General features: G+C 32.1%; 2 protein-coding genes across 2 annotated transcripts in view; both read left to right on the top strand.

Moving 5' to 3' along the window:
* Nucleotides 1-356, top strand: part of LOC123663038 (neurobeachin-like) — an 84,488-nt gene extending 84,132 nt beyond the window's left edge. The window contains exon 16 of the mRNA XM_045597779.1: nucleotides 54-356. Coding sequence (XP_045453735.1) covers nucleotides 54-144 — 91 coding nt within the window. The 3' untranslated portion in view covers nucleotides 145-356. The remainder of the gene's footprint in view (nucleotides 1-53) is intronic.
* A 5,030-nt stretch (nucleotides 357-5,386) lies between these two features.
* On the top strand, nucleotides 5,387-9,415 carry LOC123662863 (40S ribosomal protein S3). Its single transcript, XM_045597648.1, has 4 exons — nucleotides 5,387-5,485; nucleotides 5,791-6,094; nucleotides 7,096-7,316; nucleotides 9,214-9,415. The coding sequence occupies exons 1-4, from the start codon at nucleotides 5,453-5,455 to the stop codon at nucleotides 9,385-9,387; spliced, it is 732 nt and encodes a 243-aa protein (XP_045453604.1). The 5' UTR covers nucleotides 5,387-5,452; the 3' UTR covers nucleotides 9,388-9,415.
* The last annotated feature ends 3,765 nt before the right edge of the window (nucleotides 9,416-13,180 follow it).

A 13,180-nucleotide genomic window follows, 5' to 3' on the forward strand; every position in this document is an offset into this window, starting at 1 on the left:
ATATTTTGTCCTATTTTTCTTCATGGACTACACCTCACAAATATGTGTTGCAGGTTCCTACTCGCAGGCTTGGAGAACGGGTCACTCGTTGTGTTCCACATCGACTTCAATCGATGGCACCACGAGTACCAACAGCGGTACTGAGGCTGGGAGTACCCTAGGTTTAATTTCTATTAAACATCGCAACATGGCAACATCTATGGCGGCCTCAACACTAAACGCCATCTATCGGTCGTGACTTGTCAACAGAGATGACAACTGCCCAAAGTACACGTCACTTCTCGTGACATTTGTGACAAACAATGAATGTTGCCAGATACTATCTTATGATTCGCGGTAATTCTTAAATGACAAATTTGGTACTATTAATCAATTACGAAGCAAAGTTATTCGACTGTATATTTTTTTTTTTTTTTGATATTTAAGAATTATTGCCTAGAATTTAGTAAGGGTTGCTAACGCGTTTGTAAGCTGTAGTTAAAGTTAGTGTGCGTATGCGCAGAATGTCTTGTTACAATTTTGACATTTTGCTGTTCTCTACTGTTTATTTATAAACAGCTATATTTAAACATAATTTAAATGACAGGCTTAAAAACTAAATAATAAAACAGATAATATATTAATACATTTGATAAGCAAATTTGAAGTATCTAATGATTTTTTTTTTAATTTAAAAATAAATAAAATTAGTAGAGAATACTGTCATATTTATATAATAGATTAAATGTTGGGAATGTTTAGCATTCATATAATATTTAAAAAAATCGAGAGGCAGCAAGCAGTTGGTATGTAGTTGTAAGTAAAATAATTTTAAATGTTTAACATTCCAATTTTATTAATATATAATTAAATTTATTTATGTAAATTAAATTATATTTTAAACGTCCATTTTGTTTTATTAGTGCCATAAGTGACTTCGAAATGAATTAGAGATTATATTAATTAACAAATTTCTTTACTCTACACTATTACATTTTTTTCGTGATTTGATGTACTTAACTTTATAATTTATTGTGCAATATTTATTCTTTTTTTTTTTTACAAGAAGTTAAACACATTCGGTATTATTATTGTACTTATATTAGACTGTCATTAATTTTAATGTATACATTTTTATTGATTTCTAAAACATTCCAATATTATTGTTTTTTTTTTCTGTGGTGAAGGGTAGGCTAGGCAAAGAACTTAAAAAATTATTGATCCATATTGTTGTAATCATTATCATTTTTTTGTTTTTATTAAATAGTCATATTGACTTATTTTTGTTTTTCATTTTTTTTTTTCCTTTTTATAACCTACCATATTTTATTTTTCTATTTACAATTGCTTCGCCGAAGTTGCGCGTAGGTAAGCGATAGGAAACCGCCAATGATGTAGCCATTTTTGCTAATAAAAAATGTCAATATACCTTAGGAGGAGTTAGATGATATTTGTAATATTAAAGCTAATGATTGTGTTACGGCTGGGTTCACACCAGACTAGTTTTTTACGCGATTGTATTAATTGTAAAGAAAAAAAAATCGTTAAAAAAAATCTATATTTTTTCATCACCACACCGGCACCGCTCCTTCCGTTCTGTGATTTAGGCTTTAAACCGCACACTAGAAATAAATATATCTTCTAATGTCAAACTGTGCCAAAACTATTGTAAAATAAAGATCGTCGAGAGAACACTTGTCATATGAAATAGAACTTTATCGCTCTGCCTTCATTTCCATTCCTATCTATATACCTTGTAAGTCTAGGTTAGACGTTGAAATCTTAAAAGAATATTGTAGACAATTCTAGTATCAAATTCTCTTAGACTCTTCTAGATAATTGTACAAATTACCCTCGAACCCTTGTCTCACGTCCCACTGTAGTAGAACTACTACATATTGTAGTTCTGTTCTCGTAGATTCTTATACTAGCTACTCTTAGCGCTTCACGTCTATCTATATAAACAGTAATAAAGATAACAACAATATATAGATTGATAAATTTATAGTGTTACGTAATCTACCCATATTTATTTTATATTCAAAATGATAGAAGTCGCCCGTGAGTGTACGGCCTAAAGGCATACGCTACACTGCCATCAAAATTTCAATGCAATTTCATATTTCCTACTACCCTCTATTGTCTCTTCAAAATCATTGCCTTAAGAAATCCTTCACTAAATATTTTAATACTTCTTCTAGATCTAGACCCATATTAATAACATAACTATTACCGTAAAAATAATCAAATCCTAACATTAAGTTAATGCTTAGTCACATTTTACCATTAAATGTTTAAAACGTCTATAGACCGCTCGATCACCCGCCGCACGCTAATACAAAAGGCACGCTATGCGCAATTCTGTCCATTAAAGTAAGATAATATAAGAAGCGAATGTTTGATTATAAGTGTAAGGCTCTTTATTTCTTAGTGTTTAAGGTCACTTGTATATTTCGATAAATAATCACTGTCCTGCCCATTTAAATGTAAGCAAATTCAATCTGTTTGTGAATGTGTACGATGAAAAGGGCGTGAAGTGAATACAGAAGTGTCGAAATATATTTTTTATTATTAAGCTTTAGACAGTGGCACGTGCATTATGCCTAAAATTCGCTTTTCACGCGTACAATTGTATTTGTATTAAATTCTTCTGTAATTTAATTCTAATTATTATTCACGTAATAATAAGACTTTTTTTATGAATTACCGACCATCCAGAAGATATCTAGTCTAGTCTAGGTGATATCTATATAATAAATTGTTGTTGAACGTATTAATTAGTCAATGAAACATAGCCTAGGTTATTTTAGGATCGTAGTCGCTGTAGATTAACGAACGATATTTGAGAAAATTGTTGAAAATGTTTTATCGTCGTCTCTTTCTAGACTTTGTTTTATTTAAAAAAAAAATATTACATCTTAGTGAAGTGCATCTTCATTAAATATGTAATAAAAGTTATGATCGTTTTTTCGTTGTTAAATTTGTTGTCTATATGAACTATATTTTATATTTATCTGTAGTAAGTAGATAATGCTAAATCAATTATTAGTTATCGTTCAATTTTTCTGAGTAAGTTTCTTCACGTTTGAATTTATTGCGCACGCTTCTTATGATATAACTTAACATTCTATTACCGGATACAAAATTCTAATTTATAAATATTCGTTGTATAAATCTAACTAACAAGAGTTTGATTTGCTTTATTTATATATATTTTTTTTAAGTTAAGGGATAAATTGTTATGCTAAGTATATGGTGCGTTTGTATGTAATAAAAAAATCTTAAGTAATAAATTGCATTGAGTAAACAATAAATTGTTTTAATCATTTACCTTATTTGTCTTCACTATAAATAGGAATAAATCAGTTTTATAATTGATAATTAGTATCATATTATTGATAATTAGTATCATATTTAATTCTAAATTTCCTGTTTACGCTAACTTAATTTTTTTTGTCCCCTTATAAAAAGAACCATTATCTTAGCTAACATTACGATTTTTTTCAATCATTCGTTATCATCACTTCAGCCTATCGCAGTCCGCTGCTGGACATAGACCTCCACAAGCTCACGCCAAAAACGGCGTGAACTCACGTGTTTTGCCCATAGTCACCATGCTGGAACTGTGTTATCCCTTAATCGCCTCTTACGACACCCACAGAAAGAGAAGGGGTGGCTATATTGTTTACTGCCGTAACCACACAATATGACTAACTACTCCACTAATAATCATTATTATTTATTAAGACAATTTAAGTTTTCGTACAAATAAGTACATAATTTCAGCAAAAACAACATTGTTTTTTCTTACAAGTTATATAACATAAAAAAATATTTAAGTCAGTTCTTCCTATACTTATAATTAGTTATAGTATGCATGCTGTTGAAAAAGGATTTCTTATATATATATATATATATATTTTTTTTTTTTTAGACGGTTTCTCCCATCATCGCACAAAATTTCCACTTTAAAAAATGAGCTCTGAATGGAGAATATTTATTATGTAACAACGGAAACAAAATTTTTTACTTGGTCCAAAACTCAAGTAGATCGCTCTTTCTATTTAGGTATAGTAATATGTATTTGCATATTATTTTTTAAAGCTGCAGATGTCTATGAAGTTGGCTTAGAATTACTCTCCAGACTACATTTTTTTTTTATCTTCAACTCTGTCTCAAAATGTCTTTTTACCAATATCAATTGCATTAGCAATGAGAGTACTTGGATACTTGTACTACAAATTGGTACACTCCGTCCATTCGTTTATTTTCTTTTTGATAGTTCAACCAATTCGATTTGAAGTAATAATCGATTTTATTTAAGAAGAATTTTCAATCGACTTTGTTATTTTTAGTTTAAAAATATTATTTATTCATTTATTTGTTGTTTTGTTAGTTTATTTAATAATTTTACTTGTTTCATTAGTATACCCAATTACGTGCCTAGTTTGTTAAATAATAAGTAGTATGTGATTTTCCAAGTATATATGCTCATAACTCTTCATATAAACTAGATTTAGACTTTATTGACCACGCGTTTTAAACTTAAATTTCACTAACGCTTGCATAGTTACATTTTAAGGCAGCCGTCAAAAAATAAATAAATGAATGAACAGAGCTATTGTTCTTTTTTTGGTTTGAAATTAAATTCCAAGATTTCCTTGCAAATAATCAATCTTGGAGTCACAGATACTATTTTATTTCCTTTTTTCATTAAATTTATAGAAACAATAATTACTTGACGTAAAGTTATCATATGATCGATTTATTGTATTTCAAGAACTGTTTGATAGTCTGTGGCTCTTTGTTATGGACGGGGCACTTCACTACTAATCATAACCCGTCAATAAAGTATGACATTACTGTCGAATTTAATAGTACATTATTCCAAAAAAATACCGTAATTTATAGGCATGAGCTGTCAAAAAGAAAATAAGCGATTGGACGGATTATAGCATGGAGTACAGGTTAATTGATGTAAATTTTTGACATTTTCTTTATTATCCACATTTGCGCAATAATTTATATTCAAAATTCATCTAGCGTAAAATCTTTTTCTAAACCTTTTAGTCAAGAAATTTAGCTTTTGAGAGTGCTCTATAAATCTCGTTTAAAAATTCTCCTACTATTGTCACTGGGATCTTGTTGTCAATAGCCATCATAGTCCGAAAACGAGATGAATAATTAAAAGATGCTTGTGGAGATTTTTTCTCCTGATACAATAACTGTCACGTTTTTGATTTTGTGTATAAGTGTAAGATTGTGTTATGCAGTCAAATTCGAGTCAGAAATTCAACTCAAGTTAATTCGAGATAAGAACAATACTCGAGTCATCTCGAGTTAGTAAGTCGAGTTTAATATCTTTATTATCTATCGTTTCGACATTTCTGAACGCATCGAAATTCACAGTTGACATTGACGTTTGTTTGTGCGGTTTCTGTCTCTTTCATGTTTTCTCCATCAACTTGCAACCATGGCGGTGAACAACATTTCTAAAAAGCGCAAAGTATGTTGAAAATATGGACTTAAAATACATAAATACGTATATTATTGCAATATTTAATATCACACGGAACTATTCGTGAGAAGATTTGTCCATTATTAAAAGTGCTTCTTGTGATGTTAATAGATGTCCGAGAAAGTGATGATTGTCAAATGTATTATGTTTCGTACTTATTCATTTAAAAATGATAACCTGTTCCCAAACATTTGTGAATTCTCTATATTTACCACAATTTTCTTCAGTGGTACTGCTGTTGTTAAATTTTATAAAATTCGTTTTCAAAACGTAACCTGTACGGTACTTTTCAGTTCGTCGGCGATGGAGTTTTCAAGGCGGAACTGAATGAGTTCCTCACTCGGGAACTCGCTGAGGATGGGTATTCCGGCGTTGAAGTGCGTGTTACCCCAACCCGCTCGGAAATCATCATCATGGCTACCAGGACACAGAGTGTGTTGGGAGAGAAAGGCCGCAGGATTCGTGAGTTGACCTCCGTCGTCCAGAAGAGGTTCAACATCCCCGAGCAATCGGTCGAACTCTATGCAGAGAAAGTTGCCACCCGTGGTCTCTGCGCCATCGCTCAAGCTGAATCTCTGAGATACAAACTCATTGGAGGTTAGATCTTTGTGTTATTATATATCAGCTATGCCCCGCGGTTTCAACCGCGTTAGTTTTAGGAAAAACTGTACTAACATAATCATTATATAGCATATAACCTTCCTCGATGAATTAAATATCCATACATCCAACACTAAAGGACTTTTTCAACTCGTAATAGTAGTTTCTGACATTAGTGCATTTAAACAACGAAATAAACAAACTTTTCCAGCTTTATAATATTAGTATAGATATATTGCAGTGAGAATCATGGGTAGGTATATTAGTAAAAATAGACCAACTGTTACAAAGAAAAGGTTATTGAAGTTGGTCATTAATGGATCAATAAGTTTACTTAGTAAATTTAAGGACAGAAATGTGTGTTATTTAGTTATTATTATTCTATTTGGTAGAGAGAGACCTTAGAGAGAGAGAGGTCTTAGAGAGATCTTAGTTAAGATATTTATTATGCTTTATTTAGTAGGTATACATAAAGCATAATAAATATCCGTATGTATCTGTCACATTACATGCACCAGCTTTTGATTTAAAAAATTAGAATGATCTAAATTGATGTACCCAGTGAAATATGATGAAGTAATACACTAAAAATTTATATATTTATAATATCTAGTCAAAATCCAAACTTTTCTCTCAAATAGTATTTTTAGTCTGTCAAATTCAATATTTACTCCTATTAAAAATTTCAAGTTCAATAGTATTATATCGTTTTAAACATTTCTTAACTTAACTTTATAAATAAGAAGGCATATGCATAGGCTTGTAATTCATCAGGAAGTTTCCAAAGGGGTTTAAATATTTTAAATACATTTAAATATTTTGAACAAGAATAATGAGATGCCTTCACTAAGTATTATAATGATATCAATTTCATTACTTTGAAACCAGGTTCACCTCCTATATAATTATCACTTGATATAATTAAACCCCTTGAATGTTGTATTTTATATAAGAGCCATCAAAAGAATTAGCAGTCTAGTCAATTTGATATTTTCTAGGTTTGGCTGTCCGACGTGCATGCTATGGTGTGCTGAGGTTCATTATGGAGTCTGGAGCTCGTGGTTGCGAGGTGGTTGTATCTGGCAAGCTCAGAGGTCAACGTGCAAAGTCCATGAAGTTCGTTGACGGCCTCATGATCCACTCTGGAGACCCTTGCAATGATTATGTCAACACCGCTACTCGCCATGTGTTGCTCAGACAAGGAGTGCTTGGTATTAAGGTTAGTTTAGTCACTTTTATTATTATTTTTAATATAAATAGTTGTATATAAAATATTAATAGTGTATATGTTAGTAAGACAGTAAATTTTTAAAATAATATTAAATTAGGTTAATAATAGAGAAAAAAAGCAGCCAAGTGCGAGTAGGACTTGCGTCAATGACTAGGTAAAATATTTAGACACAATTTCTTTGTCTAAATATTTTTTTATTTTAATTTTATTCTTTACTAGCTGACCCGGCGAACTTCGTATCGCCTAACACAAACTTTATCGTATGGTATTAAAGTTTAAATTGACTTTTAAGTATTATCACAAATGTTTTGTATGGGATTATAGAAAAGTGTTGTTTTTAGACTTATTCATGAAATTTAAATTGTTTTTTTTTTTTTGAATTTTTCTCTCCGTAAGAACCATCCTCGTACTTCAAGGAATATTTTAAAAAAAGAATTAGCGAAATCGGTCCTACCGTTCTCGAGTTTTGCGCTTAGCAACACATTCAGCGACTCATTTTTATATTATAGATTATTAAAGTAAATATACAGTGAAGTATTTTGTGAATACTTCAAGTGCCTACCTGTTACCATTTATTAATGTCGATCAAAAATAGGCGCGCTTTTTGTATGGGAACCTTCTTAAATTTTTATTTTATTTTGTTATTATTATTAAATGTATATTATATTTTTATATTTATTACATAATATTCATTTTATTTTGTTATTAGTAGTTATAGCGGCAACAGAATTACATAATTAGTGAAAATTTCAACTGTCTAGCTATCACGGTTTTTGAGATACAGCCTGGTGACAGATAGACAGGTGATGGGCAGACAGCGAAGTCTCAGTAATAGGGTCCCGTTTTTACCCTTTGGGTACGGAACCCTAAAAAAACTTATGTAATGCAGCCTTGCTATATCATGCACACACAATTAAAAGAGCGTCTGTAAATATCTAACTTGATATTAGAAAAGCTATGCGGCACAAGTTTTAACTCGTGTACTGTTACTATAACCACACAATCAGGGATTGCAGACTGTTCCGTAGTGTGTGATCTAATTTGTAGTGGGAGAGTAAACAGTTTGTTCATTTGAGGGTTAGTTAATACAAGCTCTTGTTGCACAAACTGGACAATACAAGAAAATATCTTGATATGTAATTTTTTAGAAGAGCATATTTCTGAATACATAAACTAGTTGTGCCCATGACTTTGTCCACGTCGAATTTAACAAAAAGTTAGAATTCATTTTGCAGAATTATAAAATAAATAAATTTTTAAAATTCAAGTAGAGTAAACTATGACTTATTACATCAGCTATCTGCCAGTGAAAGTCCTGTCAAAATCGGTCCAGCGGTTTCAGAGATTAGCCCGAAGAGACAGACAAACAAAAATTGTAAAAAATGTTATTTTGGTATATGTACCGTTAATACCATATGCATTTAGTAAAAAATTAAATCAATCAAAAAAAATCTATACAAAAATCTTCAATTCTATTTTATTTATTCGTATAGATTAGTTATTAGTAATCATTTAGGTACATAAATGACAAAGATATCTGTGTCATTTACAACTATTCATACTGAGTTTAAAACTCAAGGCCTATTTCATTATATATCGTTGTGGATAGCGCTATTTGATGAATGACCGTATTTAACAGATGATAAGTTTTTGATACATTGTTCTTTTTGTTCTATTTGCCAATATGAAACTAAATGTTGTAGTGTATTATTAATTGGGGAGCAACAAGTCCTAATGACTTCTACTACCTGCTGTTAACAGCATTTTATTTGTAACTTATTTGCAGGATAAACTTCCAAAACTGGTGAAACTGGCCCTTATATTGTGTATCTATAACTTTATTTTTTTTATGGTATAAGACATTTAATTCCAAATAAAATTACAGGTCAAAATCATGTTACCTTGGGATCAACAAGGCAAGAACGGACCCAAGAAACCGCAGCCCGACCACATATTGGTTACGGAGCCCAAGGACGAGCCCGTCCCGTTGGAGCCCACATCCGACGTACGCTCCATCGCACCAGCGCCCCTACCGCAGCCCGTACCTGCGACTGCTTAGGTCTAAGCTAATAAACTAATTAATTTCACATGTTTGTTTTCATTACTCCTCCGATATGCGTAGAAAATAATGATTTTAGTAATTTTTTGTCAACTAGAAAAGAAACTTATATTTTAATATAATGATTGACATGAAAACATTTAATTCAAAATGTTTGATATCACTATAGGCTATACAAACTTACCGAACATCATTAAAATCACAGTCTCTGTAGCAAAAGTGGTATAGAAATTAAAAATGGGCCATCCATAAATCACGTCCATCGTTATTAGCGGGGCAGGGGGTCGATGAGATGTGACAAGGGGTGGGGAGGGGTCCAAAATTTTGTGACATTACGAAATATATCTAATTGTTAGTTAAATGGAAATTAAAAACAAATGTCAATTTTAAATGTATAACTGATAGCTCTTCCGCATAATGAAAACGGCATTCATATCGGCTGCATTACTTCAAAAGCAAAATTCCATAGGACATCATAATATGAAAGTAGCAGACATATACTGATCTAACTGTATCGACTTTCGTTAATAAACGTAACTGCATAAGCTGTAGAACTATCTATTCCTCTATTGACAGATAGGTCCCTACTGCAACTTTGATTCAATTCTGATTCCAAGAAAAATGGTTGAATTGATTAACGATAAGTTCAGTTAACCATTGTTCTGGTTCACATCTTACATTTAACGATACAAAGAACCGTGTCCCGATTTGAGCCATGGTGATTCCATTGATGAATCGCATGCTAACAAATAGGGGTTTACAAGTACATTCACGGAAAAATAGTTTCATTGTTATTCGAAGTGGCCGTATGATAGCTGCTGAAAATTTCAAATAATAATTGTGTTTGCTCGCAAACGAAAAAAAACCGACTTCAATTACATCGACGAGTAATGTATTACTCGTAGACGTTGTAACGTAGATCAACGAAAAAATACTCAAGTAACTGCGCGTTATCAAAGATTACTCAAAAAGTAGTTATCAGATCTCAATGAAATTTATATGTGACCACATGACAAACATCAGCTTTCGATTAAATTAAAAATTATAAAAATCGGTACACCCAGTAAAAAGTTATTGCGGATTTTCAAGAAGTTCCCTCGATTTCTCTGGGATCCCATTTTCAGATACTGGTTTCCTTATCATAATACCAAACTAGGGATATCTCCTTTTCAACAAAAAAAGAATTATCAAAATCGGTACATCCAGTAGAAAGTTATGCGGTATAATACAATGTAGGTCGACGAAAAAAAGCATCAAGTAAAAACGCATTATTAGATATAGCTCGAAAAGTAGTTGTTAGATCTCAAATAAATTTAAATGGGACCAATTGGCACACACCACTTTTCGATTAAAAGAAAATTTGTCGAAATCGCTCCACCCAGTCAAAAGTTCTGATGTAACATACATAAAAAAAATACAGTCGAATTGAGAACCTCCTCCTTTTTTGGAAATCGGTTAAAAAACGAGGAATTATCAGCAGGGAGGCAACCCAACATTGGTAACTTAATTGACGTTTATATCTGCGAAGATTCTTCATCGGTACTGTCAAATCTTATAAATATGTCTCCCATTTCTGTTGATGGGAGGTTTTATAATAGTTGCTATGTGAGCGCAACAGCCTACGGTTCGAGCCCCATTATTGAAGGTACAACGGAAGGATTTTATGGAGTCTTTTCCTTCCATGATAACATATTTCCAGAAACTGCACTTGCTTTAGCCCATAATAGCACACTGCTGGGCATAGGCCTCTTACCCCATGTAGGAGAAGGATCAGAGCTTAATCCACCACGCTGCTCTAATGTGGGTTGGCGTATATAATCCCTACTATGAGTATCTAATGATCGTTATCAGGTGTAAGTGATAAAAACCGGGACCTTTGTCATGCCCACACCCGTACTATCCGGGGCACGTCCAGTGGTTCCGCGCTGTAAGAACGTAAGGCGGTCATAGGAAGTAAATTTAAGAATTACCATTGATACTGTGTGCTAATGTTAGTAAAAGTATAGTTTGGTAACAGTTTTACAACTAAAAGACAGTATATTTTGTATAAATAGACATTTATTCGTATAAATAATTATAATAATTGTGTTTGCTAGCAAACGAAAAAAACCGGCTTCAATTACATCGACAAGTAATACAGCGTAAGTAGACGAAAACCTTAACCAACTCACTAGTCGACACTACAATTTTCGAGGGTTCCCCTCGATTTCTCTCGGATTCCATCATCAGATCCTGGTTTCCTTATTATGTTTATACCTACCTTTGGGATATTTCCTTTCCAACAAAAAAGAATTATCAAAATCGGTTCATAAATGACCAAGTTATCCCCGAATTTAATTAAAAATACATATGTATGGTCGAATTTAGTCACCTCCTCCTTTTTTTAAGTCGGTTAAAAAAGAACATAAAAGTTAAAAATGTAGAAGGATGAAAAGTTACTATTAAGTACCTACTATACACTTAATGCTAAGTTTTAACTTATAGATTTTATTTATTCCTCTAAAGAATAAAGATTTTTTTGGCAATTTTCGTAAACTTGATGTAAAAAAACCAGAATTTAATAATCTGCAAAGGTCGGTGTTCGTCAAAACTCATGACATTTTTATCGAGTATTCTGTCGTCTAAGCAATTTCTTATTCTTATTTATTAATGACTCCACCTTCTTCAGAGAGTTCACCACATTGATAAAAGGGCAAAGTCAAATCACCTGTGAATCAAAACTTTATGCCCAGAAGCTGGTATATTATACCAAGGATACGCTTGGACAAGCTTCTCAGCAGTTTTTAGAGCGTATTCTTTAAATTTATTTGTATTAATTAGTAACATCATGAAAGACATTGCAGCAAGTGACAACATCTTTCGATTCCCTGTAATTTCAGTTGAAATTGCAGTTTTAAAAAAAAATACGCGCCTTATATCCATCATTAGAGGTGCCGCTACCTACACTACGCGATTTGTCAACTATTAAACCTAATCGATCTCTGAAGTGCTGTTGAACAAGTTACTTTTTCTATGTAACAAGAGCCTTGTCTTCATCGGAACGCGCCTGCCATTTTTTATCTGAAGTTTATATGAAAGGCATATGAAATATTCGAAAAATCTTATGTATAAATGAAGTGAACATAAGCCGAACTGAAATTTAGAGGAATTTACAGATCTGCTCAAAGAACTTTGAATGTCGTTCATCTGCTTAGGTGTTGCACAACATATGTAACACCTTATAGAAAATGTTTCCACCATGGTCAGTTGCCGAGAATACTGTTCTCTTATTTGACGGTTATCGAAAAAATAATAAATAAAAAATAAAACAAACGGGGTGAGCTAAATAAAACCGTTTAAAAAATGCGTTGATTGCAAGTTGATGATTTGGTTTGTTATGTTAGCTTCTTCTTGCACAGAAAACTAGGTACTTAGTTTCTTTGGAAAATTGGAATCGATTGGGTGTACAAAATCTAGTGAATGAAGGGCGAGGATTTTTCCATTTTTTGCGATTAGGGTCTGAGGAGTTTGATTTACAAACTAACTGTAGAGGAACATATAAAGTAGGTAACAAATATATTACCATCCTCGATACTTAGTTTTTTTTTTCGAAAAAAACCTTTTCGACAGTCTTCGTCTTTGACCGTTTAACCTATTTTCAAAATAAATCCCTGGTGCAAATGTATTTCACACGGTTCAGTAGACTTTCGGAATCCACATTCTCGAAGTCCGGAATAGATTTCATCAACTCGTGTAAGACTACGAATCTTGTCTGTTTCCGACATGCTCTCTTTTATCGATTTCCATACGTATA

Source organism: Melitaea cinxia, chromosome 19 (assembly GCF_905220565.1).
Source record: "Melitaea cinxia chromosome 19, ilMelCinx1.1, whole genome shotgun sequence".
Taxonomy (NCBI): domain Eukaryota; kingdom Metazoa; phylum Arthropoda; class Insecta; order Lepidoptera; family Nymphalidae; genus Melitaea; species Melitaea cinxia.

Excerpts from the sequence above, each read along its gene's own strand:
- LOC123662863 (XM_045597648.1), top strand. The coding sequence starts at position 5,453 with ATGGCGGTGAACAACATTTCTAAAAAGCGCAAA. Across the intron at positions 5,486-5,790 it reads ACATTTCTAAAAAGCGCAAA|TTCGTCGGCGATGGAGTTTT; the intron begins GTATGTTGAAAA and ends GGTACTTTTCAG. Across the intron at positions 7,317-9,213 it reads AAGGAGTGCTTGGTATTAAG|GTCAAAATCATGTTACCTTG; the intron begins GTTAGTTTAGTC and ends ATAAAATTACAG.